Below are 27,762 nucleotides of genomic sequence, written 5' to 3' on the forward strand. Positions count from 1 at the left end.
CCCAGTGGTTTGCATCTCATCCTGCACAGTGACCACCAGTCAGGCCTCATTCACTGACCTTAGGGTACATGCAAGTTGATAGGTGTGAAAGCATGGTCTTAGATCTGGGTTGGGAAACCTTTGGCCCTTCCATCATCCCTGACCATCGTCCATGCTTGCTGAGGCTGATGGGAATTGTTCAGCAACACCTGGAAGTCCAAATAGAGTCGTGACTATGGCTTTCATGAACCATTTCATAAGTTGCATGGCAAGCTGTTATGAGATGAGAGGTAGATATGAGAAAAAGCAAAGTAAGGGATGCTATTACAAACTCAGGCCGGAAAGCCTAGCGATGCAAGATGTAAGGGTTACTTCGCAGGGCGCAACTTCAATTCAAGATCCACATTTATTTATTTTTTAAAGAGAGTTATCTGAGTGAGCTTTGCATTCCTGCATTGCAGGGTTGGACTAGATGACCCTTGGGATACTTTTCAACTCTACAAATATATGATCAGGTGAAGTCTTCAAGGGTGCCATTGTGCCTGCAGGTGCCACACTGGTAACCCAACTCTGTTACTGTTTTCTATAGTCATCCTTTGGACTCTCTTCAAGTCTGATGGTGTCATATGAAGCCTATGTATACTCAGAAATAAGTTGAATATGTGGGAATTCCTCAGAGTTTGTTGCAAAAGGACTGCAGCTTAACACAGAACCCCCTCCGGAAGAGCTGCAATGCAATTGCATCAGCTCTTTTAAAAATTATCCATCTTTAAAAGGTACACATTATAATTTATGTTGGGAATGTATGACGATACAAGATTTTTGGGATTGAATTTTGATAGAAATGATACATATTACTGAAGAAACTATTGTTTGCTGTCCAAGATTAATGTTACTGATTTTTTATGAGGCAAATGTAGATAGATATATTGTCAAAATAACTAGTTCTGGATATTATTTTGGCAGCTTGAATAGTAATTCAAGTTTCAAATGTTATATTGGATAATTAGTAACACTCATTCTACAATATAGCTACAGAAATTTATGCATTATTTGCTATCTTGACAGGAATTAGAATCTCCAGATACTTTTTTATGATTTGGCATTCCTTCATTACATATACAGCAGAAGCATCATTTTCAAGACAAGCCTTGCCACGAGCCGGGCAAATCTGGAACTAAACTTGGCAATAAAATAACACTAATATTCTTTCAACTTTTATTGTCACTTTTTTCTTGCATGACATGGACTTTATGTAACTGTACTTATTCTATGTGCCTATTTTATCATTTTGCTTTTAACCTTTTAAATTTTCATCTCTTGCTACTATTGTTCTCTCTCTTATAAAAGGAAATTTTAAAAAATTAAAACAAAAAAAGACAATTCCTACGACTTTTTTTTTTTAAAAAAAAGCATTTCCGGCGGACACCTACAATTTCCTAGTGAACACCATGGTTCTAAACTTTCACACTGCCATCCGACGCATGTCTACTCAAAAGTAAACACAACAGAGCTCAACAGAACTTACTCCTAGGTAACCATGCATAGCACTACAAGCAAAAGAGAAAAGAAAGATTAGTCGCGAAGCTCCCCCAGGCGGCTTCCATAGAGAAGGCGGGTTTCTGCCCTGAATAATTCCTCCTCCTCCCGCTTTCCGCTGGCCTAGGAAGGAGAGCTCATTTCCCTCTTTCGCAAACTTCAACTCCCAGCATCCCCTCTGCCCCTGGTACGCCGGCCCCTCCCCCTCCCCTTTACGTTACTCTAAGTGCGCAGATTGGCCCGAGCCTCCAACCAGTCAGCGGCCTCCCCTTTGGCCATTCCGGCCGTCACTCCCAGCACGGCCAATTGGACGTTTAACGTCAAGGGAGGACGCGCTATTCCCGAAGCGCCCTTACGCCGCTCGCGCCGCGGAGGGGCCGGCGCGGGGATAGGGGTTGGTGGCGCAGTTAGCGTCGCGCAGGCGCTCTGCGGTCCGAGTCGGAGAAAGGGGAGGGGGGCGGTGGGAGAAGGAGGTGGCGTTAGCTGGAGCCCCAGACAGCTGGAGGGGATAAACAGAGGAGGGGGCCGCGGAGGGCTCGGGTCCCAGCCAGGCCGGGGCTGCGAAGCCTGGCGAGCGGCTCAGGCTGCCACCCAGCCACTCACCTCCCGGAGGGGCCCCTGCCCTGGCTCGGGCTTCGGGCCGCCCCCCTGCATGGAAGTTCAGGGGCTTCGTCCACTGGCTGCTGCGGCTGCTGAGCCTGCCCTGAGGAGGCCTGACAGGTAACTCCCGTGACCCCCCTCCTTCCCTCCCCGTGAGAGATATCGGCTCCCCCCTCCCCACTTTTTTTCCTCCAAAGGTAGATTCCCCCCTCCAAGTGACACGCGATCCGCCCCCTGCACTTCCTTGATTCCGTAATAACCTATTGCCCCATAGTCTGTTTCAACAACCCCCCCCCCACGTTTCCTCCCCCTCCCCACGTGAATTTACAGGGGCACAAAATGGACCGCAGCATTTTGGGTTTCGAATAAGCATGTAGCTCCTCTGGCTGCTTTTGCAACCTCCCACTGTGTTCAAGAGAAGTTGGTGCACAGCTCACTCCAGGTTTCTTTCTCCCACCTCCTTGAGGTTTCTCTCTGCCCCTCTCTTCCTAGCAAATTCCAGGGTTAGTCTTTCACACAGCAACGAACTCCCTCTTCCCCTTCGTAAAGAGATGGTGTGCTTTGTGGCCCCAGCAGATTCACTGTGGCGGAAGCTTTTAAGGAAGGTAGGAAGTTGCCTTCATGCAGAGTCCATCTAGCTCAGTATTATCTATGCTGACTGGCAGGGGCTCTCCAGGGTTTTGAATGGGTCTTTCCTAGCCCTCTGTGGAGATGCTGCATATTGTGAGCTGAGGACCTTCAAGGAACATAGGAAGCTGCATTATACCGAATCAGTCCAATGATCCATCTAGCTCAGAAGTGTCCACCCCTTATCAGCAGCAGCTCGCCAGGATTTCAGTTAGGGCTTTCTTCCAGCCCTACCTAGAGATGTTGGGGGTTCTGCAGGCAAAGGATGTGCTCTGCCAGAGACCTTTCACCCAAATTTTAATAGAGTAAGGCCCACTTTGTTAGCAGAATTAAAAGCCAAGTTCATTAAAGCTTCTGCCACAATATGAGGTATTGCAAGACTTTAATAGGTAATGTGTTGAGGCAAACATCTCAGATTGGTTAGCATAGAACAACTGTCCCTACCTTGACCATAGAATAGTTATTTCTCTTGCTGTCCTTGGAACACATTATTTTAATACTGTGCCAGCTGTAAAAGTGATAAAGGTCTGGCAATATTTGTATGTGTTCAGCATTGTGATTGTGAGCAGGAAGGAGGTTTGGAAAAAGAGTAATCTGTGTGCTCTGTGTGGACACAGACACACAAACACCAGCCCTCCTCTCATTGCTAGTATTGCCTGTCTTTGTATCTTATGTTTACTGCCTTGCTACTGTTTCTTTCCTGTCTTGCCTCTTCTGTCAGAAAATTGTCCTTCCTAAATTTGATAAGTAAATTCTTAAATTCTACAGTAGTTTAAATATTATTCATAGTTGTAACCCCAACAGTTGTGAACCCTTGGTTGTTCCCATCCCAGTTTTTTATGCATGGGGAAGTGAGGTAGAAGTGACTGTTGTGCTGAGGGCCTCCTTGCATTTTCTTAGCCGTGGAGGAAATGTGTGCTAACTGCTAACTTCTGACTTCCCAAATACCTTTCCTTGATGCCCATTTCCCTGCTGCCTGGCCAATGATATCTTGCACCCTACATCCCCTTCCTAAAGCATGCTCCTTAACTACCATTTTAGTGCACAATTTTAAACTAGGTTGGTTTTTGTTGTCAATTGGTATCTAAAGTAGGTTTATTTCGCTCATGTAATTCTGGGCTTTTGAAAATCTCTGTGCCCTGCTTTCTGCTGTGAGTGTGGGCATTTGTACAAAGCAGAGTGCAGTATTTCTTTTTATTGACATGCTTCCATGTAGACCTCATGGGGGGAATTAAACCTGTGCTTGCTTGTTATTGTAATGGCAAAAGGTATGATATCATGTCACACATGTGCCTCTGACAGCATCAGAAAAGAGGTAGAACAAGCGCAAACATTAACCTGTAAAGCCAATCTAGATTAAATGTTTTATGTGTTAAATGAGTATATCTAGCAGGTGTGAGGCTTAATGGCCAACCTGTGCTAAAGGAAGTTGGGAAACATCATTTGGCTTAATACTGGCTGACAGCCTATATGGGAATGTGTTCAACTACTGGTGGATGAATCGCATGGCTGAATATGAAGATGGAAAAGTGCTTATACGCATCATTTTGCTGTGAATGCAGATCTTCAGCATGCCTGTGATAAGTTACATTAGAAGATCCATAGAGCTCACTACAGCACAAGTATAGTTGCCAATCGTAGTTGGCTTGGTGGTATGATTGACAGATTTATTTTACTATTTGGAGTATGTTTATTCCATCTTTTGGGGTCAAAAACTCTTCAAAGGTAGTTCATGTTTAGAAGCATAACAGTGATTTAAAACATAAAGGGTAGCCATCTAACATGTTACATAAAGAAAATAGTGCCAGTTAAATTGATAATTTCTATCTATTTTTAACTAAACAAGGCTGCCAATTCACAAGGCCTTAAAAATAATTTAAAAACAGCCAGAGAAGAAGCCAATCATACATCCATTGGAAGGAATTCCCCAGTTACAGGGCCACTATTGAAAAGTCTCTGTATCTTGTGACAACCAACCAAATTGATGTGAAGAGTGGGCCTATAAGCAGTTATCACCACACTGCAGACAATTGAGGAGGATTAGTGACAGTATAAGTGGAGGAACAGGACTGTAGACACAGCAATTGCATTCTGTCCTACTTGCAGCCTGATTCCATGCAGCCTATTCAGGCGTACCAGTAAATTCTGCTCTGTTCAGTGAGATGTGCTCCCAAGTCAGTGTGTGTAGGATTGTAGCCTTTTAAAGGGACAGGCAGCATTTTAATGTGGCAGTGTAGCAGTCCTAGTCAGGCATCCAGTTTCCCATGCCACATGCTCAGTCTGTTTCAGGAAGCACATCTGCATGGATTGAGAAGAAAGCCTCCAAAAGTGGGTGGGTGAGTTGACCCTTTACTTCCCCTTCTCATGTAATTGGAGCACTGTGTCTTGGCCAACTATCTTTCTTCTCCCTTTCAAAAGTGAGAGCTCCTTTGGGCTATTAGGCTTGTTTTCAGTGGTTAGCATAGTTTCTTGCCGCAGAGGCTGACATCCAGACTTAATTATATCAGTATGGGACAGAATGGCTGTCAAGCTCTGTCCCCTGTCACCAAGCCTGCCATGTGTTTCTCTGAGGCTGGACTCCATTGGGCACGGATTGCAATGCTGGCTGAATCCCATCCTGAAGAGGCATCCAAGTCTTCAACTGTTCCTCTGTGGAGAGATGGTGTCCTAGCTTCTTCATCCCTTTCTACCATTAAACAAGCCCCTTGGGGTTTCTGTGCATGATCAGTTATCTTGAGTGAGCACTGCAGCTTGTTTGTTTGTTTGCATGCATGATGCATGGCACAGCCAAAGCTCAAGAGCACTTAAAAAAATGAGGAAAAGCCTATCTTGATATAGGCTGTTTTTCCTTGCTTCAGTGGTCGGTTGCATTGCTCGCATTCCTTCCTACAGTTTTGCCTCACGCTAACAGATTATAGGTAGTGGAATTGAGTGAGGATCACAATTCACAGCAAGTATGTAGCTAGCTGGTCAAGATAAGTGATGACTAATACACAGGGATATATATAAAGTTAGTGGGGAGGGGGAACAAAATTTATTGAATTAGAAATTTTATCTTTATTAAATTTAATAAAGCAATACAATTAAAAATGAACATTTAAACATGTAAAAAGATCTAAAATCAATCAAACATTTATAAACAATTATAGTGGTACCTCGGGTTACAGACACTTCAGGTTACAGACGCTTCAGGTTACAGACTCTGCTAACCCAGAAATAGTACCTCGGGTTAAGATCTTTGCTTCAGGATGAGAACAGAAATCGTGGCGGCAGCGGGAGGCCCCATTAGCTAAAGTGGTGCTTCAGGTTAAGAACAGTTTCAGGATAACAACAGACCTCCAGAAGTAATTAAGTTCTTAACCCGAGGTACCAATGTAAACATCTAGAAACAGTTTAAAACAATCCTTATCCTCTAGGCTAATAATTTCAAGGTTGCCAGGAAGGGTTTCTTTGAACTATCAAATGCCTGAATAAACAGGAATGCTTTTAAATTTCCTCCTGAAACTAAGCAGTGAGGGAGGCAGACCTCACCAGACCTCCCATAAATGGGTTTTAGCTACGCAGGTAGCATGCAGTAGTTACACCACCAACAGGGCCTCCCCTGCCAATCATAGGGCCTGAGATGGTTAATCCAAAAATCTCCAAGCCTTCCACACAAAATACTAAAGTAATTATCAGTAATATACAGATAAAACCAGCAGGATTTAAAAACCATTTTATGCACCTGACTTATGTCCAGATAGGTTTTCTGTACTTAAATTTTTTTTAAAAAAAATTGGTCGGTATCTAGTACAGCATGATTAAGGTGCCTGTATATTATTAATAGTTAGGGTGTTCCAAAGCGTAGGTACTGTCATGCTGAAAGATCGACTCATGGATGTAGAGCAAATGTTATATAGCACTTGTGAAATTTATACAGATAGAAGTGACACATATGGGGCAAGGCAATCCCTCAAGTCAACTGGCCTCAAGCTGTTATGGGCCTTATATACTAATAGTAAAACCTTGAACTGGGTGCAGTAGCAATTTGGTAGCCGGTGCAGATCTTTGAGCAGAGGTGTAAAATGCTAACAGGATCCCACTTGGTGGACCAACCACAAGGGAAGCCTCACATAGAGTTCATTGGAGTAATCCAGTCTTGAAGTTTCAATTGCCTGGACTACCTCAGCTGTCGCAACTATCATAAACCTCAAGGTTCATAGGTGGCATGCCAGTGGATGCAGGTTGCTGGGGAGCAAGAGCAGAAAGGGGATGTTGCCTTCCTGCCCTGCTTCACTAGCTTCCTGAGGCACCTGGTTGGTCACTGTGGGGGAGCAGGCTGCTTGAACTAGATGGACTTTGGTTGGATCCAGCAGGACTCTTCTTATCTCCAAATGTGTGTGATGGATTCAGGCGGCTGATGGGGGAGAGGGGAGATCATAGTGGGAAGGCTAAGGGGAGAGGTGGTGGGAACTAATGACCTTGCTTGAATGGGAGAAGGTGGTGTAGGACCTGAGCCACAAGGTGTTGTGATAGCCGTGTGTTTAGATGGCTTTAAAATGGGGTTAGGAAAGGCAGCAATATGGAGGTCATGTTATCAATGACTACTAGCCCTAATAGCTAAATGGAATTTTCAGGTTCAGGGTCGTCTTCCAAATGCCATTTGCTGAGGGCGGTGAGTCAAAGCAGGAGAGGACCGTAGCCATCATATCATGGTTTTCTGTATAAATAATTAAAAATCGTCTCTTCCCCACCCCCCTTATTTGACCACAGGTAATTTCAATGCCTTCTGTATGGACACGAACTCTACTGGAATGCTCGGATGCACAGCAACACCTCCACTAGCTTGCTTTCGTCAGCCCTATTGTGAGAAGATGGCAAAAGCAAACATTACTAGAGACCTCATCCACAGGCAGCTCAAGGTACCTCTTGTGCTAAAGGGAGGGAGGAAGATAATGAACTTGAAAGGCAGTTGGGGTAGTTTGGTGTGGTCTCAGAAAACATACTTTTAATGTTTTAAGCTCAAATCAGATGTCATGGCCAAACCATGGTTTGGCTGTCAGTGGTGCTGGCTCTAGGTTCTTTTGAGGAGGGTAGAAGATGGGCAAAATTCCCTCTGAAGGCTTTCCTTGCTGAGTGGCTGTAGCACTTCTGTGCTGCCACTGCCCAGTCACTTGCCCTCACCCTCTGGACACAGTTGGCACAACTGCCCAGAGAGAGTGTGTCTTTGTGCTCTGTCTTATCACTCTCATTGCTGCTAGCCCACTTGGAGAAGGCAATGAACAGGTATATATGTATTTTACTTCATAGCCCAACTGTCATCTGTACAGATAAGCAGGTGGAATACAAAACATAAATAAAACAACCAGATGCACAACAATAAAATACAATTTGAAACAGACAAAGGCAACCAAAAACAACAATTCACTTAAAATGTCTCGGGAAAATAACTTGACATCAGAATGATGACGGCTGTACTTGAGAGAAGAGGGCATTCTGCAATTAGGGCACCACCACAGAAGGTCATTTATCTAATTTATTTTGCATTATTGTATGTTGCTTTTTGTCAAATATGCGCAAGGTGGCTTACATCAAAACAAATATTTATTTATTAAAATTTATATACTGATTGGTTGCAATATCTGTAGGACTTACAAAAGCAGTCAAAGTGCAATAAAAATGATAACAAGCAATATTAAATGCAAACAGACTAGAAGCTGCTGGGTGGGGGAGACACTTGAAATTAAACTAAACATGGACTCTGAAAGCTTGCGGAGAACAAATAAGTCTTCACTATCTGCCAGAATCCCATCAGTGTCATGGCCACCCATGCATCTCACATTGTTAAATATGGAGCTTCCCCCAGTTGTGAAACAAGGAGAAGAACCTCCTCAGAAGATCTCAAAGCAACAGCAAGGAGAAGAAGCAAGGGGCTTTCCATCATTCCACAGCTCGGCTGCTGCATTTGAAAAACTCCTCTCCTTCACAGCTACCCTCCATACCCTGGATTGTGGGGGCACTTGGAAAAGGGCCTCCATGGATTATTGTAATGCTGTGCCTTGTCTTGGAACGGTATAGAGTTAGATTTAAGAGCTCACATATTGATTCCTGACATAGTAAGGCATGATATCCATTTGCTCTTTATAGGAGAAGGGTGCCCTCAGCTTTGAACGACACTATCATGTCACTGACCCCTTCATCCAGCGCCTGGGCTTGGAGGCAGAGCTGCAGGTAAGTTGCAAGTGCTGGAGGAACTGAAGTACAGCTCCTACCCTTACAATGACAGCTGCTGAATGCTAACGAAAATCCAGTTTCCCTCTCAAGGATTGGTGTGCCTCTTCTGACACCTTTTGCATTTATTTAACATTTTGTGTTGGCAAAGAACCACATGGATTTGTGTTGGCAAAGAACCACCTTCAAGTGCCACCAATTTTAATCTCTTTCAGGGATGGGGAATCTGTTGTCCTCCAGGTTTTGTTGGACTCCGGCTGCTGCTATCCCTGACCGTTGCTCTTGCTGGCTGGGATGATGGGAGCTGGAGCCCAAGAGTGCTTGGAAAGGTTGTCCATCCTTGGTCTACTTGGATTTCCCCCTTCCAAGAGCTAGGCCTTTGCCTAAAAGAATTGAGCACCTACTTATGTGTTTAGATCTCAGCTAGATTTGTATAACTGTTTGCATCACCTTGTATAACTCTTCCAGGGTCATACTGGCTGTGTCAACTGCCTTGAATGGAATGAAAAGGGAAAGTAAGTATGTCTTAAAATTTAAAGGATGACTGTAGCATGTATCCAGTGGAGGGAACTCTGTAAAATGTGATGAGCAACTGAGTTTACAATGGGACTGCTTTCCATTTTGCTCTCTTGCTTAGCCAAATGGTGCCTTTGCTATTGTCTTCCTACTTCCAGCAGCCATTTTTCATTCATTTATAAAGTGCAGATTAAGCACATTCATGCTGTGGCTAGCATGAATTGAGAAGCCATTGCCTTTATGCCCTGCTTGTGAGCTTCTGAAGACATTTGGTTGGCCGCTATTTGAAATTAAATGTTGAACTGGATGAGACCTTGGCTTAATCCAGCAAGACAAATTTTACTATTTTATTTCATGCAATACAATATCGTGACTTTCAGAAAGGATTAAATTGGGAGTGGAGAATCTGTAGCTCTCCAGAAATGCTTTCAGAATTTTTTTACAATCAAGCTGTGTATAAAATTTATGATATAAAAAAATAAGATGAAATAAGCAACATACATTCCCAACTCCTATCAGCCCCAGCCAGGATGGCCAAAGGTTGAGGAGGTTGGGAATGGCAGTCCAACAACATCTTCATGCCTGGATTAAATTCTGGGAGATGGGAGTTATGTTAACCATAACACACTGTAAGCCATATAAAGGCAGGCTGCACAGTACAACCTGGAGACTTGCTGGAATAGAACCTGTGGGCCATGTTTGACATGAGATGCTGGAAGTACTTTCTTACCTGTAAGTCAGGTCCTTGTATTGTGGGGAAAGTACAGTAGGGAAGAATAGACAACTCCATTAAATGTCTATGGAAAGCTTATCTGGCCAAGGGAACAGTTTAAATCAAAAGGCATTAGCTGGAGGTGTGGGGTACTTTCCACAAATTGTCAGCTGATGATTTGCCATTATCTTGTCCTGTTTCTGTCAATTATCATGCTGATAGTGGAGTCATTTGCTTCTCCTTCTAATTCTTTGCTGTGCTCCACAAACCTACATAGATTCTAGAGTGTCCCAGGTTGCACTTGCACCTGAGGTCTTCCTGCAAATGAATGTGGAACAATATGGAAGATCAGAGTTGTTTTCATGGGCAGCAAAGCTCATAACGCTTTGTCTCCTTTGACTTCTCAGTTTGCTGGCCTCTGGCTCTGATGACCAGCACACAATAGTGTGGGACCCACTGCACCATAAGAAGCTCCTCTCCATGCATACAGGACATACAGCAAACATATTCTCAGTCAAGGTGAGTGGGTTTTGGGCAAAGTGGTGAAAGGGTGAGCAGAGGGGAAATGGTCTCTTTAAGCAGTATGCATTTATGAATGGGTCATGCAACAACTTGTCACAGTGAGGAGTGTTGCTGTTCAGGATTCAAGCCATTCCATTCTATTGTCCCCTGCACTCAACATTTATGCGACGTTTCTTGCCCACATTTATTCCTCAGTAGGCCAATTTTAGGGTCGCCCTGCCTCCCTTTAAGGGTTTTGTTGTTGTTGTTTTTAGTTTTTGCTCTTCCTTAAACCTTATGATTCCTCTAAGCCTTCAGTGGGGAGTCTTCAGCCATCCAGATGTTGCTAAACTGCAGCTCCCATCAGCCCCAGCAAGCAAGGCTCAAAACCTCGTGTACTTGTCTGGCTACACAAGCAATGGAACTCCCAGTCTGAATATTTGAAACAGAGGAGAACTTTTAAATCTTCAGCATTGGGAAGCAGACTGGACACTGCTGTGACAAATCTATTGTGCAGTGTCTCAGACCCAGGGACAGCCCCAGGCATTTTGAGGTGAATAATTCAAATTATGCCTGACTGATGGTGCTGTTCCACAACTGTTGCCCATTTCAATAGCACTTGTCCAAGAGAACCTCCCAGTAGGTTGTGCCCTGTGGGTCAAATAATCTGTATTCCACTCTCCTGCCATTAATGGCACCCCAAATCCTCATGGTAGGGTTGGGCTGTCTCTGCTTCAACTATTTTTACATGACCCGGACTTGGGACTGTTTTTGGATGGTCAGTGTTGTTATTTCCTCATTCCCCAGTCAATATACCACTGGTGCGAAATAGCTGTCATCAGCACAAACCTCTGGCATGCCTATTATGGCCTGCATGGGTTTTCTCTCGTAGCTCATTGCATGTGCACTAGCTGCTGTGTTTATGGTGACAGACTCATGTGACTGGTTCATCCAGTCCACATTCAGCTGAGGCTAAAGAGGGAAAAGGTGGCTGTACAGATTGAAAAGTGAAGCTTGCAGTTGTGTGACTCCCTTGCTGACATCAGAATGAATGCACAGACACCAGCTCCACACAGATAATGGTAGAGGCAAGCACAAGCCCCAGGTTGTGATGTGTTCCTGTATATGCTGAATGATGTGTGGTAGCTACAAATCTCTGGGTGAATGAGTGAATTGGGTAATGTATTGTGCATACTTATCACACTTCTCTGGGATGCTCCAGTTCAGCATAAAGCAGGATGTCATGCACTGTGCTGTCTGAATAGGTGGATTTCCTTTGTCACCATTTTTATCTCTCAGTCTTCCATTTCTGTTCTTTTATATTTGAGCATAAGGCCACTTATAAAATTATTATAAAATTATCACTCAGTAGGGCAGACAAAATAACCCACAGTTTGACCAAAAGTAACAATCATTTATTTATTTCATTAAATTTATATACTGCTTGATTGTTTTTTGGAAAAAACCAAACACCACCACAAGACCCCTGAAAACAATTTGCAAAAAAGAGGAAAATATATGTGGTGGTTCCAGTCCACATCAAAACACTCCTTATTGTATGCAACTAGTGGGTCCTGCATAGTGATGTACTTACTCATACGCATTTCTCAAATATATAGTGGATGCCAAATTAGCATTGTAGCAGCTCAACACATACAGATATATGGTTCTTCCTTGCTGGATCAGGGTGTATCTCTAAGGCTGGACTGGGGAAGCTATGGTCCTCTGGATGTTAAGAACATAAGAAAAGCTTGCTGGATCTGGTCAATGGCTCATCTTATCCAGTATCTGATTCTCACAGCTTTCACCCAGATGCCTGTGGGATCTGAGCACAAGAGCACACACACACACCCCCAAATTTCAGCAGCTGCTATTCAGAAGTATTGCTGCCTCAGACTGTGGAGGCAGAGTGTAGCCTCCATGTCTTCTAGCAACCATTGACAGACTTATCCACCTTTAGCTTGAGGCCTGGGGCCAAATGGCCCTCCTGCTTTCCCTGCCTCCCCAATTGGCCCTGAATTGTGAGGGGTTGAGATTTGAGATTATACCAGTCCTATCACCATGGTGTACCTGCCTTCCTGGCCATTTGCATATTGAACTTGACGTGAGCATATGCACCAACACACACACACACACACACACACACACACACAAAGAGCCTAATGTGCTTATTTCTCCCTGCACCCCCCCCCAAGCTACACACATGAGTGTACATGTACGGTATGTACTTTATGTGCCCTGGAAACATTTGCATGCAGGGCTTGGGTTTCTTCCTCTTGTATTTGTCCTAAAAGCACTCTTAGGAAATACTAGAAATTTCACTGGAGATGGGCATTTACCAGTTATGGGATGTATCCAGTGTTCTTTGTCTATAAGTGTAAGTTCTTTTGCGCTGGCAGCAGGAATTCATTGCACAACAGATTGTTGTACAATATACTGCAACCCGTTTGTGCATTACCTTGTGCAACAACATTCCCCTGGTGCAAAACACTTTGCCAGCGGAACAAGCAGACCACGAAGTGATTTTCGTTTAGTGCTACATTGGATACAACCCAAAGCCAATCAAATGGGGCTGCTCAGCAGCACTATCCTAAGCAGGCAATAGGATGCCTGTTTGTTGTGAGGGGAAAGTGTTGTGGTTGTGTTGGAAGATCCATGCTTTGAAAATCTTCCTTTGTTTCTCCACAGTTCTTACCACATGCAGAGGATCGGATACTTATCACTGGGGCTGCCGATTCCAAGGTGCATGTCCACGACTTGACGGTTAAAGAAACCATCCATATGTTTGGGGATCACAAAAACAGAGTCAAGCGTATTGCCACAGCTCCCATGTGGCCCAACACCTTCTGGAGTGCAGCTGAGGATGGGCTGATTAGGTACAAGTGCTTTCTTGTCCAAAGAGCAACAGCTCTTTCTACTAAGGGCAGTGAATTTTGTGAGGATACTAAGAACTCTCTGTTGGATATTACAGTACTGCAGTTCCCAGGCTGGTGTGGTGTGGTGTGAAAGCCAGAACTGTTTGAAGCCCAATTCAGTATTAGGTGCAATGCTGCCTTATACTGTATTGATCATTGGCCCATTCAGCCCTGTACTGTCTGCTATGTCTGGCAGCAGCTCTACATAGTTTTTGGTAGAGACTTCACATTGCCCTGCTACTCTAAACCTTTACTGAAAATGCCAGAAATTGCACCTGTGACCTTTTTGCATGCAAAATGTGTGTTCTGCCAATTAGTCTTCATCAAAGAGAACCCACCTAAGCAAAACCTAAGTAGGAAGAAGTAGACCAACAAAGCATTGGCGCCTTAATTCCCCACTTTCCTTGGTGGCTCAGTGTGTGATGCCTATCAGTAGCTTCTTCTGTTCTTCATGTACCTGTTAACACTCTTTCATTTGTTCATTTTTTAGACAGTATGACCTGCGAGAGAACAGCAAACACTCAGAGGTCCTGATTGACCTGACAGAATACTGTGGACAGCTTGTGGAAGCAAAGTGTCTCACTGTCAACCCCCAGGACAATAACTACCTGGCAGTGGGAGCCAGCGGGCCTTTTGTACGGATCTATGATATACGCATGATCCACAATCACAGGTAACGGTAACTAATTCTAAGTCTTCAGGCAGAAGGGAAAGTAATGTAAAAACAAGAAGAAAGACTTGCACCAATTCTGCAAACTCAGAATACACCACAGGTTCCTTAGCGTTAGCTGTGCTGCTTTTGTAGCACCAGACCATCAGTCATATTGCTGTGGACTACAGGCTAACATTTATTTTAAGCTTAGCCATAGAGTGTACTGTGCCATGAGATGGCAGTGCTTGACTGCCTCACCATAAAGGTGGACATGATGCACTTTGAACATGACGGTGCATCCGGGGTCACATGAGCCATTTTTGTTGGCCAAACCTTGGAAATTGTTCAGCCTCGAGTGGATATATCTGGCTGTTGTAGAGAAGTAGACTCTCGAAAAGTATTCAGGTTAGTTTATTGCAACAAAAGAGAGGGACCCGTAGCAGCTTTTAAAAGGTGGAATGATGTAGCACACAGTTTCGTTTCAGAGAGCTTGATTCTTGTACAGTATGATGTGGACAGTAAAAGTGATGAATATATTCACGTATGTACATGAATAGAAAAACTGGGGGGAGGGGGCGGAGACCAGCTTTATAGAGTGAGATAAAGGGGTACATCTTGATCTTTACTTTTGCTGTAATTGAAAATTCTACGCCTGAATGCCAAAGCTATCAGTAGTATGACATCATACCAAAGACTTGCAGGAGAGCACTGGCTTGTATGTACTAGAAGCTATTAAGTCTCGTTCCTAATTGAAAGTAAATCTATGGCATTTTATTTTGTGTTAGCTACATTTGCTTGCCTCCCCCCCCCTTCTTCTTCCCTCCACTCTCTTTTGAATTGTTCCCATAGTTGAAATCTAAATTGTGAACTCTTTGGGACAATGATTTTTCTTTGTTTTGCTGATGTTAACTTGGTAAAGTGCCATGTTTATAACAGCAGGAGTCTGTAAATAAAACTTTTTTAAAATGGTCATACTTTAACATTGTCTGTTGCACTACACATGAAGGATTATTCCTTGTGGTAAGATGCAGTCTGTATTCCTAATTTACACCAAGTGATAATGCCTCCCAAATTCAGCAGCCTCCTGGTCCGTCAGTCCTTTTCTCCCATCTTTTTAAGCATATAGACTGTCCCAGTATCCTCCCCCACTCTGCTCCCTGGTAGCTTCGTTGTGTTTCGCCTTTTTAATTTAACAGATTTGGTACTTTTCTTCCCAAGTAAAGCAGTGGTTTTAACATTGCTCTCAAAACCAACATCATCAAAATTAAACTCTTCCTCCCTTCTGGCTAGAAAAACAATGAAACAGAATCCCACAGCTGGAGTCCATACATTTTGTGACCGGCAGAAACCCCTTCCAGATGGTGCAGCACAGTACTATGTAGCAGGTAAGACAGTTTTGTGTATTGTGACTAATCTGGGGTCTGCTTGTGCTCCAAAAGATGGTGGTTTTTCTGTCTCATTAAGGAGGTGTATGTGTTTTTAAGTTACTTGGACTGGGAGTAGATGGATCAAACGTGGATTTCCTTAACTGTTGATAGCTTAGTATGAGTTGAGAACTCCTTCATATCACAACTGACGGGTGCTACAAAGGCCAGCACAAATATGAGATGCTTTTACGGTAAAGCACCTTTTGAAAGTTTGTAACAGTGGGCTGAGGTCACATCCATTCTGTGAAGTTGTAGAGGTGAGCTATGCTTGAGTTTCTTCTCGTTCTTCAGGACATCTTCCAGTGAAATTGCCAGACTACAATAACCGGCTGAGAGTTTTGGTAGCTACATATGTCACATTCAGTCCTGATGGTACAGAACTCTTGGTCAACATGGGAGGGGAGCAGGTAAGAAGGATCACAGATGACTTACCCATTAGAAATTGATGGGCAGGTGTTTTGGTACTGGGTTGTTTGGGGGGGTTGTTACCATTTCCCAATTTTATTTCTTTGAGCAACCCTCACAGGGCTGGAAAGTCATTCAAAAGATTTCCTAGATAAAACTCAAAGGGGTCAAGGTCAGCACCACAAGGAGTGAGTGGCCTTTGGCCCATCCATAGTGCAGAAAATATTGCAAAATAGAGAAAGCAAAGATTCTAATCAAACCAAATGTGAAACATAGTTCTCTTATGTGGAATTACTGGTGCTGGTTATGCCTAAGAGCTCCCATGAAGAAGACGTGAAACATGTTGGGATCAAACCATACTTCCCTGCACCCGGAAGTGTCATCCCTTCTCCTTTCTCCAAATCTAGGTTTGCTGCCACATAAATCTCTGGAAGGGCCTATTTAATTATAGAACTGAAGCTAAATATATGAATTGCTTTCACTGAAAAGCAGTGCATTCACTGCGGTGCCAGGTAGCTCTTCAATGGTAGTGGTTTCATACATGTGGATGATCGCTTGGCAGTCATTAAATGATTTGCACAGTGCTCGTTATGGGCAGCTAGTACTGCATATGTTTTGTAGTAGTTTCTCATCCCTCCAATCTCTTTGGGCTGAGTTTCCTGAAGATAACGGCTGTGGGGACTTTCCATGAAGGTCATGAATCCCTTGGGTTGCCCTCTAGATGTTGCTGGGCTAGAAGTCTCACCATTCCTGACCATTGGCCATGTTAGCTGGGGTTGGAGTCCAGCAACATCTGAAGGGCACAGAGTTCCCTATCCCTGCCATAATTGTCTCTGAAAATCATAGGTGCCCTGGAAACGCTGATAATGAACAAACACCTTATCCTTCCCAGCACTATCTGGTTTGGGAAGCAAAGGAACACTTTCTTTGGTACTAGGAAAGTGTGACTTGGTGTACAGAACATGAAAGTGACATGGTCTCTGTCCATAGGTGCTTCCTTTTGATAGTTTCACTGCACCCTGTAGACTTAAGCTGACTTTTCAGTGTGTATTATTATATTTTTAAAAATCATACTCATGGTTTTCAAAATAGGAATTTTGCTGTTGTGTATGAAACCACATAAAATTCTCCATGGTTGCTTTTGTTCTCACCTGACAAATCAGTTTCCTAAGTCAAAGAGGTGGCTTGATTTAAAATTTCCATAAACTGATATAGTTTTGTTGTTTTATGACAAAGAAGCTGTTCTGTATATAACTCTGAAATCCATGATTCTTTCTTAAGACATCACTAGGCATTCAGTTACCAGTGACCATCTTTTGAGGGTGGGGAGGCGCCTTTTGGGTTCTGAAGTCATGTTTTACATTACCCAGTAGAGGACATAGTTGCTCTCTACTAGACACGTGCATGTTCATGTTAACTGGCAGAAAACAAATACTTTAATTTCTTCATCATAACCTGGCTTGTATAGCCTGCAAACTTACTGTCCTCCACTTGATTTCTAGGTTTACTTATTTGATCTGACTTACAAGCAGCGGCCATACACTTTTCTCCTGCCAAAGAAATGCCACTCTTCAGGAGGTGAGCGAACTACACTTATCTTGAATTGAAGAAAGCGCCTGCATTTGTATTCAACTCCTAAGGCATTTCTTTGTGGCCACTCCAGCTTTTCGCCTGTTTCTAGCCCTCTTGGAGGTTGACATAGATTTCAAAACTGGTGTTGTCCTTGGAATGGTGGTTGTGTGGAGGACTTGCAACCCAGTTACAGCAAATTTTACAGCTTTTTATTCCCAATTAGTGTAATTTAAGTGTCTTAGAACAAACCGGGGAGATTCCAGTCTTTAATTACTAAATGGGCTTTGCAGTATCCCATAGATAATGCGGTGACCCTCTCCTTGCTATTCCGCCCCCATTGTTTTTTGGTGAATAAGTATTAGATTCCCATTTTGACTTTGGTCACATTCATGCCATTGGTATGTGGGTTTTGCTAATAACATGCAAGTAAAATATGCAAAACTCGCTGCTGCTTTATAGCTGTCACATTGGAAGTGGTGATCTTTACTAAACAAGTTGCCAAGGTAGGCAACTTATGACATGCTGTGGCTTTGTTTAAGAAATAAACATATTGGAATGTCAGAGCTTGTTGCAAAGCAGAAAATGGGACTTTTTATATTGAATTGTAACTCCCCAGTGCATGCTTCTTTGCAGAGCAATAAAACCAGATGTTTATAATGGATAGACACTTATTTGCCTAAAGGGAATAGGGCTGAGGGAAGTGTATGAGGCAGGACTTAGTGGCTTTGAACAATCAACAAAACTAAAGAAACAGCACCACAAGGCTTCCTCTTTCCTTGTACCACTGCAAATGGAAGCAACATCGCTGACTTCACTTACCACTCATAGTGCAGTTCTCTCTGTGTTCAGGGTTTCGCTCCCATTTGGAATAGTACAGCATGGAGTTGGTAGTGTAATGCTAGCATGTCAGGACACTACAAACATAAGCAGGTTCAATGGCCAATCTCCCTTTCCCAGGAACTGTAGTTTTGTGTGTGTGTGTGCACCAGGAGGTGAGGGATAGGGATCTTAACAAAATTGTTGTGCTCTCTCTGACTTACGATTCCCAGGGTTGCTTGGGGAAAGCCGTGATAGTTAAATATGAACAAAACTTTGTCATTTAGTTGTTGTTTTTTGTTAAGTTTAAATAATTGTGCCTCTGGAGGGCGCTGTCTGCCCATATCTGCATTCCTGGTTGATGTTGACTTTTGAGACGCCTGGCACAGGCTAGTGACAAAGAGTTTTCAGAGATCCAGGAGGAGCTGCTTCTGTCCAGAAGTCCAGGCAGGGACAAGCACCATAGCACTTCTCAAGCTGGCAACCCCACGTCAGGAGGGGGTGCCTACTTGATCTGTGTCATTAGGCCCCCTTTGCCTTGAGTTGACCCCAAAGGGTATACCTCAGCAAGCAGCTCAAAATGGTTTCCTAATGCCTTGCCAAACCCTTCATCTGTAATCAATAAAAGTTGTGGCCTTATTTGATCCAAGCTACGTGCCTTGTGTAATCGGTATGGGCGGTCCTTAGAGGTGGGGGCACCAGGCTTACACTATGAGCCGTGAGCCAGGGAAGAGCAGATTGAAATCTTGCTCCTTGATGAATGGCTACCAGTTCTATGCGAGTTACGAGTGTTTATTTCTGGGATGCAGGGGGTGGTGGTGGTTTCAACATATGTGCTTTGTTTTACCCTTGGCCTCCTTGAGGATCGATGAGTCCATGAAACTGAACGGCCAAGTATGTGCAAGATGCCTGTACATTATCTGCAACTTACACCTTGCTTGTCTTTCCAACACTCAAGAGGTGCAGAACGGGAAAACATCAACCAATGGCGTGTCAAATGGCATCCATCTCCACAGCAACGGCTTCAGGCTGTCTGAGGGGCGAGCACACATAAGGTAAGGTGACATGCTTGTCTTAAATGGTTTTTGATCTGAACTGTGTCCAAAAAGTTCTGGGAATTTACTTGAAGAGACTGAGAGCGAGAGTCAACTTGAATGGAAACTGTGCCAAGTCTTCACCAACCTGGTGCCCTCCAGATGTTTTAGACTACAGCCTTATCCAACACAGCTGTACTGGTTGGGGCTGCTAGGAGTTGTTGCTGTTGTTGCCATTAATACTATTATCTTCCACATATATCTCAAGGTGATGCACAAAGCATAATAAAGCCAACAAAAACCACTTAACAACTGCATGAGAATCAGCAGAATGTAATTTTTTTAAAAAAATACTGAATAGACTTCCGTGGCAGAAACTTGTTTATCCAGCCGGGAGAACTGATTGAAATAAAAGTGTATTTAGTTTTATAAAAGCAGAATATAAATTTAATAAATCAAAGGGAGGTTGGGGATAAGGAGGGGTTCCATGGCCAGGATCTATTTTGACACATTCCAGCTCTCCTCTCCTCCCCTCCCTTCTGAAGTCCACAGGTGGAGCTGCCTCCCTATCTGGAGAAAATCAAACTGCAAGCCAACGAGGCTTTTGCTTGTCAGCAATGGACTCAAGCCATCCAGCTTTATAGCAAAGCTGTCCAGAAAGCCTCCAGCAATGCCATGCTGTACGGAAACAGAGCTGCTGCCTACATGAAGCGCAAGTGGTAAGCAAACGAGGCCACTTTCCTTAATGAAATGAGCCTCTCTTGCCATCTTAGGATAGCATTGTGGGAGTTCCTCTGCCCTTTCATTGATCTTAAGAGTATGTGGATATTACTTCCTCCATAGGTGGCTGACAGTCCGACTGCTAAAGCCACTGGCCTGCAGACTCTCTCATGGGCTGTCTCTTTTTTAGACTAGCCTTCCTCAACCTGGTGATGCCCAGACATTGTTGGACTCAAGCTCCCATCAGCACCAGCCAGCATGACCCAGGGAACTGTAGTCCAACATCATTTTGAGGGCACAAGGTGAGGGGAGAATGCTCTTGCCAGAGGAGACACATGAGCCCCCTCTCAGATAGTTTATGCCTTCCTCTGCTTCTTCTCTCCTAACAGAAAGAATCTATCTTGTCTTTCCCTCTTGGGAAAATTCTGCAAGCAATAATGCCCGTAAATCAGGACCAAGTATAGTCTGGCTTTTGCTGTTGTGGAAGGAAAGCAGAGGTGCTTCTGTTTTGAGGGTAATGTGGGCTCATTCATAGCTCCGTGGTAGAGTGCATGGTTTGGATGTAAAAAGTTCCAGGTCCAATCCCAGGCATTCCAGGTAGGACTAGGAAAGACCAGGTCTGAAACCCTGGAGAGATGCTATCAGACATTTCAGAGAATACTGAACTAGGTAAAGGTTAAGGTACCCCTGCCCATCAGGGCCAGTCGTGACCAACTCTGGGGTTGGGCGCTCAACTCGCTCAAGAGGCTGGGAGCCGGCGCTGTCCGAAGACACTTCCGAGTCACGTGGCCAGCATGACGAAGCTGCAGCTGGTGAGCCAGCACCAGCGCCGCACACGGAAACGCTGTTTACCTTCCCGCTAGAAAGCAGGCCCTATTTATCTACTTTCACTTAGGGGTGCTTTTGAACTGCTAGGTGGGCAGGAGCTGGGACCGAATGATGGGAGCTCACCCCACCGCGGGGATTCGAACCGCCGACCTTTCGATCAGCAAGTCCTAGGCTCTGTGGTTTAACCCACAGCGCCACCCGCGTCCCGAATACTGAACTAGATGGGGGTAAATGAGTTTTGGAAGCAAGAGGGGAAATACTTTCCCACTGAATAATTAGGATTTTTGTCACCTTTACAGGGATGGGGATCACTACGATGCATTGAGAGACTGCTTAAAGGCCATCTCCCTAAATCCATGCCACTTGAAGGCCCACTTCCGCCTGGCTCGCTGTCTCTTTGAGCTGAAGTATGTGGCAGAAGCACTGGAGTGTCTGGATGATTTCAAAGGAAAATTCCCTGAGCAAGCACATAGCAGTGCTTGTGATGCACTGGACCGGGACATCAATGCAGCCCTTTTCTCAAAAAGTGATAATGGTGAGAACTGTTGTGCCAGCGTATTGCCATCCTGCCCTGAGCATTGGTGAAGGCTTAGATTCCTTTTCTTAAATTATCAAACCTTGGACCTGAGGTTCCCCACCCCCAGGACCCAATAATTTCTGAGGTCCCTTCCAGCTTTAAAATTCCTAGGTGGTGGTTGTTGTTGTTTAGTCATTTAGTCGTGTCCAACTCTTCCTAGGTAGAGGATGTTATTTATCGCTGTGAAGTAGGGTAGACTGAGAAGCAGCAAGGCTTTCTTGTGCTCTCCCAAGTGCTAGAAACAAGTAACATGGTGTTTGACTTTCTTTAGCGGAAGACAAGAAAGGGAGCGGCCCTATCTGGCTGCGAGCAACGGGCCGAAAAGATTCCATTTCGGACGATGAGATGGTGCTGAGGGAGCGCAGCTATGACTACAAGTTCAGATACTGCGGCCACTGCAACACCACCACAGACATCAAAGAGGCCAACTTTTTTGGCAGGTATGTCAACTTCTCTCAAGGTCAGGAGTGGAGTTTCTGCTGTTTATGTGTTGCCTTTCCATCTGTACTTCCTGCTGAATTAGGGATCGAGGGAAATTTTGTTTGGTCCACATTTTACAATGATCAAACCTAACTCTTGCTTCAATTCTTCTACTCACTCTCTCCAACAATCCCTGCCCCCCTCCCAGCAATGCACAGTACATTGTCAGCGGCTCTGACGACGGCTCCTTCTTCATCTGGGAAAAAGAAACAACAAACCTGGTGCGGGTGTTGCAAGGCGACGAGTCCATTGTCAACTGCCTCCAGCCCCACCCGAGTTACTGCTTCCTGGCCACCAGTGGCATCGATCCAGTCGTACGGCTGTGGAATCCCAGACCAGAGGTATGATCAGACAAAGGATTAGACAAATGCATGGATCTGCCTTCTACAGGCAACCTCTAGCCCTGGTTGCTGAATGCTACTTGCATGTGCTGACCTTTAAAGCCCTAAAAGGCCTCAGCCCAGTATACATGAAGGAGCGTCTCCACCCCCATTGTTCAGCCCGGACACTGAGGTCCAGCACCAAGGGCCTTCTGGTGGTTCCCTCAATGTGAGAAGTGAGGTTACAGGGAACCAGGCAGAGGGCCTTCTTGGTAGTGGTGCCCGCCTTGTGGAACGCCCTCCCATCAGATGTCAAGGAAATCAACAACTATATGACTTTTAGAAGATATCTGATGGTAGCCTTGTTTAGAGAGGTTTTTAATGTTTGATATATATATATTTTTTAATATTCTGTTGGGAGCCGCCCAGAGTGGCTGGGGAGACCTGGCCAGATGGGTGGGGTATAAGTAATAAATGATGATGATGATGATGATGATGGTGTTCAGAGCAATGTGTCTCCCATGGGCTAAGCTTGGAAAACCAAAAGCACCTCCCCACCCACTTTGGTTTGCCCAGCACGAGCAGCTAACGTTGCCTGTTGCCCATCCTCTTGTTTTGCAGAGCGAGGCACTGAATGGGCGAGTGGTGGAAGACATGGAAGGCGCTTCCCAAGCCAACCAGAGGCGGATGAACGCTGACCCACTGGAGGTGATGCTGTTTAACATGGGCTACCGGATCACAGGACTGACTAGTGGTGGGACTGGAGGCTCAGATGATGAAGACAGCTCCGAGGGGCAAGTCCACTGCCGGACCAGCTAAAGCTGAACTGCCTCTCCTTCCCATGATTTTGGGGTTTTTTGTTTTTGTTTCTTTGTTTGAAGGGAAATCTAGTTTGCTCAGTTTGAACTCTGATGAACGACTGCACTGTTTCACACTATGCACAGAGTAGGACACGTCAGCAGGGGCAAGAGTGGCTTTGTTAAACTGCTGCTACTATTTCTTCCCCCCTTTTGCCCTGTTCCACTATTGAGCAGCATGGTAACGCGGCCTGTTGAGTTTTGCCTCCCAGCAGAATCTAGTCTGTACCGGGGTTCCTTTTCCACGTTGTCTGTGAGCAGTGTAAAACTGGTAGCCATCCCCTCCTCCAGCGCTGCTGCATGGCCTGGATGGCGGGAGGCATTGCCTACATGAATGCATTTTACAGAGAGGATGTTTAAAAACTCAATAAAATGTAAAACTAGGGCAGGGATTATGGAATTAAGTTTAATGCGGTGATCTGTGTCTCTGAAGCTTGGCTTGCCTGCTCTGCTGCTAGCTATTGGCCCATAGTTGTGGCCTCTCTGGTGTCTCTTTCAACCCACAGGACAGCTGATGAGCCCAGCCTCTGCATCTAAAGCCATGGTCACAACCAAGTGGCTAGAGAGAGCTTAATTCATGTGACTCTGGAGGTGCAAAATACACGACACCAGGCAGAGAAACTGACTTCCTGGTATTCAATACTTTATTTCTTCCATGTGCAGAGAGAGAAATGGCTGTAATAGAGAGAGGCCCTGACACGGGGCTCTGTGACTTATGTGACTTGAGCTAGTAAAAAGACCTGATGTTGCTGCTCTTTGGAAAACTCCTGATTCCCCCACCCCACCCCCGGCAACTTCTCCCAGAATGTTTTCTTTCTTGTGTGTCTATGGTTAGGCATGTGGCGTATGTGGGACATGCCTCATCACTGCTTGGGACTGAATGCTGAAAGTGAACTGATTCGTTGGCTCTCCACGAGGTTGTCCTTCCCCATTTCCTTGACATTTGTGTGACCTCCCACCTCTGCCATGCATAGAGGAATCTCAATGGGGTTTGTGAACTTCTTAGTGGAGCTGCCTATCTTTTCTCAAACCTTGTTTCTCGTGGGCAGGAGTCTTTAAAGTGGCACAGGATGTTGACTCCTCTTTTTTGTTAAATGACTCCATTTTACCTGTTTGCTTCCAGCCATCAAATGGATACCACACAGTTGATGTAACGTGGCTTTTTAAAAAATATGATTGTGACCTAAGCCCAAGAGTCCCTGGGCAATACACGTAACATTTGTTCTCTCCTCATTTATGTTAAATTACTAGCATTGTTCCTTGAGGTAAGAATGGAGGGTAGAGAGAGAAAGGTATGCATGACCAGGACAAATGCTACTTTAAGGTTGGCTTTTAGGAACACAGAATTCCTGTGTTTTGTGAAGGATCACATGTTTGGGAAAGTGATCTCTGGACATGGCACACACCTACACGTCTTTTGTGTCACATCTCTGGAGCAAGTGGTGGCAGAAATAATGATGGCATAAAATCTGCTGTCAAGACAACTTCAGGGTGTGATGGTGTTGATAATGCGCCATTGTCTTGAACCAACTCAGACCTTCTCTTCCAGGTAACTCTTCTCTGGGATTTACGCTTGGAATTGGAAGCAAGGCAGGCAGCCATTTGTGGGTGGGTGTTGAGGAGAAATATGACTGTAACATTGCTGTCTCCATTAAACATCTTTGCTTTGCCTCCCCTTGAAAATGTGTGCCCTGAAATAAGACCTTCAATAGCATCCCATGGTCTTTCTGAGTAGAATGACATACTGTAGTCTTGCATCATGTAGTCCAGCATTCTCCAACTTGGTTCTCTCTAGATCAGTTGGGGCACCAGGTGTTGTTGAACTACAACTCCCAACCCCCCGACAACTGGTCATGCTAGCTTGGAATGATGGGAGTTGTAGTCCAACAACATCTGGGGATCCAAGGTTGAGAAAAGCTGCTCAAGGTGATGTTGAACTCAAATACATAGCTGTCCCAGCAAGAATGGCCAGAGGCCAGAGATGGTGGTTGTTTTAGTCCAGCAGTGTCTGGTGGGGCACCAGGTTTGAGAAATCCTGTTCCTTTCATGGTCCCCAATATGTTAACCAGAAAAAAACATTATGTTGTCTTTTGGCTCAACCCCTGCCAAAGCCAAGATGTATGCATATTATACAGAAGCAAAGACCTTGGTTTCACATAATTTCTTGCCACTACGCAAATGGTGATTGTACACCCTTGCAGTCAGCATACCTCTTAGGAAACTTGGGCCAGACTATGCCAACTGTAGATTGCTCCCCTCCCCATTTAATCAAATCGTATTCTGTTGTCTTGGCTGGACAGCCACTTCCAATCTATCACTTTTTTATATTCACTGCACGCCACACTCTCTTTAAAAATCAAGAGCATTGCTGTGTTTTCAAGGATCTTAAAAACAGAATATCTTCTCTGAGTTGTAGGTAAGAGTTTTCCCCTGCAGTTTTCTTATTTCAGGAACTTTCCAGTTGCTTAAAAGTACCCCCCCAAAAAAAAAAACCCCGAGTTGATTGCCTAGTATTTAGGTCTCTGAGGGAAGGAAATATATTTTTTCTCCTATCCCACCCACTTGTTTTTGCTGGCTCACCCTGCCGCCTTTTTCATTTCATTGGCAATGCACTTTCTCCAGTCTGTAGGAAATAAGGTGCAAGCTTGGGTCTGCCTCCACTCTGCTCTAGAAGAACATATATACATATACATATACATATGAACATATATACATGTATATGTGTATAGAGAGAGAGACAGGCAGACAAGAGAGACAGAGCAGGGTGACCACTGCTTCAAAAACATTGCAGTCTAGGGATAGGCAACATAGTGTCTGTCCTCCAGATGCTGTAGACTACAACTCCCATTGTTCCTGACCATTGACCATGCCAGCTGAAATTGTGGTCCAGAACATCTGAAGAGAACCATATTGTTTTACCCCGTTGTAGTCCTTTGGATTCTCCTTGGAACTTCAAGCATCCTCTTCATTGGATTCAATTGGCCACAGCGTTAGAACCATCAGCAGCCTCTTGTTTATTATAAATTGAGCAAAAGGAATAAAACCGCCTTGCACATGGTTGACTATGGAAAAGCAGCATACAAATCAATGATGATGATGTATTAGGTGTTCCATTGGATAAGGAGTCCAGCGAGGAGACCCCGAAAGTAATTTGCCTTTCTCTGTTCTGGAGACGAAGCCACTTCAGTGTGTGGAGGGCAGGTCACAGGTGGGAGAGATGCACAAGCCTTTGGTGGAATAACCCCAATACAGTCTGTAACTTTTCACTCATGTTCAGTTTCTGCGTCCTTGCAACAGTCAAAAGGAATGCCAGTTCAACTTCCTTTTCAAACCTTCACATCTAAAACTTGTACAAAAAAAGTAATGCTGAGATTAGAAACTATGTAGGAAATAGGTTCGGAATTCCTCTCTGCAGAGCTTCCACTGTGGCAGCTAATTTTATTTAATTTTATTTTGCTGCTGAGCACTGTGTTTTCCTTCCCTGCTATCCATGGCATGACAGCTGAAGTATCCCTTTCCTCTGCCATGGATAGATTTTTAGTTAATTGCTGCTTAACTGAAAATAATATTCATGTTTTAATAGTGGGCTAATGGTTGCCCCATATTCTAGAGTACTTGATTCTGGGCTTGTAGACTATACTTGTGAATGAGGGGCATCTGTGTGGATGGAGAGAAGGAAACCGTGATGGAGGAAGAGGCGCTTTTAAATTTATCTTGTCCCTCTGCCTTAGCTTGTGTGCAAGGAGAGGATATACTCATATTGTTTTCCTCTTGGTTAACTCTTTCTAATAGAGAGATGCCCCCCAAAATACTATTTTTGTAATCAAGCACAGGGATCTCTTCTGGTGTATAAATATGATGAATGCATAGAAAAAGCTTCATTTTGGCTGCTGGGAAAACAGTTGCCATATAACTTTTCAGGAATCTGAAATGAGATTTCCCCCAAAGTATATGTCCTTGCAGAACAACTGCCTTAGTTTTTTTGGAAGGTGGGGAGGTAATGGGGTGTTTCTGTTTCTCTGATCCCTGGAAGGAAGGGGTTAAGCTATTAAAAGCATTTTTGTTCTAGTTTTCTTTTGGTGTCCTCATTCTGTTCTTGAGACAGTTCTGACCTTGTGCCACTAGTTTGCTGCAAAGATTTGCATGGTTGGTGCGTATGCTAACGAACACCTGATCTTCCTGCTCGGAGGCAAGATTTTTACGCTCCCCAGTTGCATAACTTGCGAAGCAGCAGTTTTGCATAAAACGCAGAATTCAATGGCAGCTACACTTCTTACTTTACCAACTTCATAAATAAAAAATCGGTGGAAAAACCATTAGATGATCCTCCAAGAATCTCTGCATTTTTCCAGTGGGTCCATGAGGGGGAAAGTTTAGGAATTGCTGGTTTAGGAGAAACTCGAATGGTAGCTGTTTGGCCCAGTATATGGTGGTCTGCTTTATGCCTCCTGTCGAGGGGTGGTAGCTGCCATATC

General features: G+C 44.3%; 1 protein-coding gene across 1 annotated transcript; it reads left to right on the forward strand.

Moving 5' to 3' along the window:
- Nucleotides 1-1,979: 1,979 nt before the first annotated feature.
- Nucleotides 1,980-27,355, forward strand: WDTC1 (WD and tetratricopeptide repeats 1). The gene is made up of 16 exons (XM_081920627.1): nt 1,980-2,238; nt 7,498-7,646; nt 8,872-8,955; nt 9,424-9,470; nt 10,591-10,702; nt 13,373-13,560; nt 14,090-14,272; nt 15,542-15,636; nt 15,970-16,085; nt 17,586-17,661; nt 19,430-19,526; nt 20,051-20,224; nt 21,353-21,588; nt 21,902-22,070; nt 22,259-22,451; nt 23,052-27,355. The coding sequence occupies exons 2-16, from the start codon at nt 7,518-7,520 to the stop codon at nt 23,247-23,249; spliced, it is 2,097 nt and encodes a 698-aa protein (XP_081776753.1). The 5' UTR covers nt 1,980-2,238; nt 7,498-7,517; the 3' UTR covers nt 23,250-27,355.
- Nucleotides 27,356-27,762: the final 407 nt, after the last annotated feature.

This window comes from Podarcis melisellensis (genome assembly GCF_964234715.1).
Source record: "Podarcis melisellensis genome assembly, chromosome: 8".
Lineage (NCBI taxonomy): Eukaryota > Metazoa > Chordata > Lepidosauria > Squamata > Lacertidae > Podarcis > Podarcis melisellensis.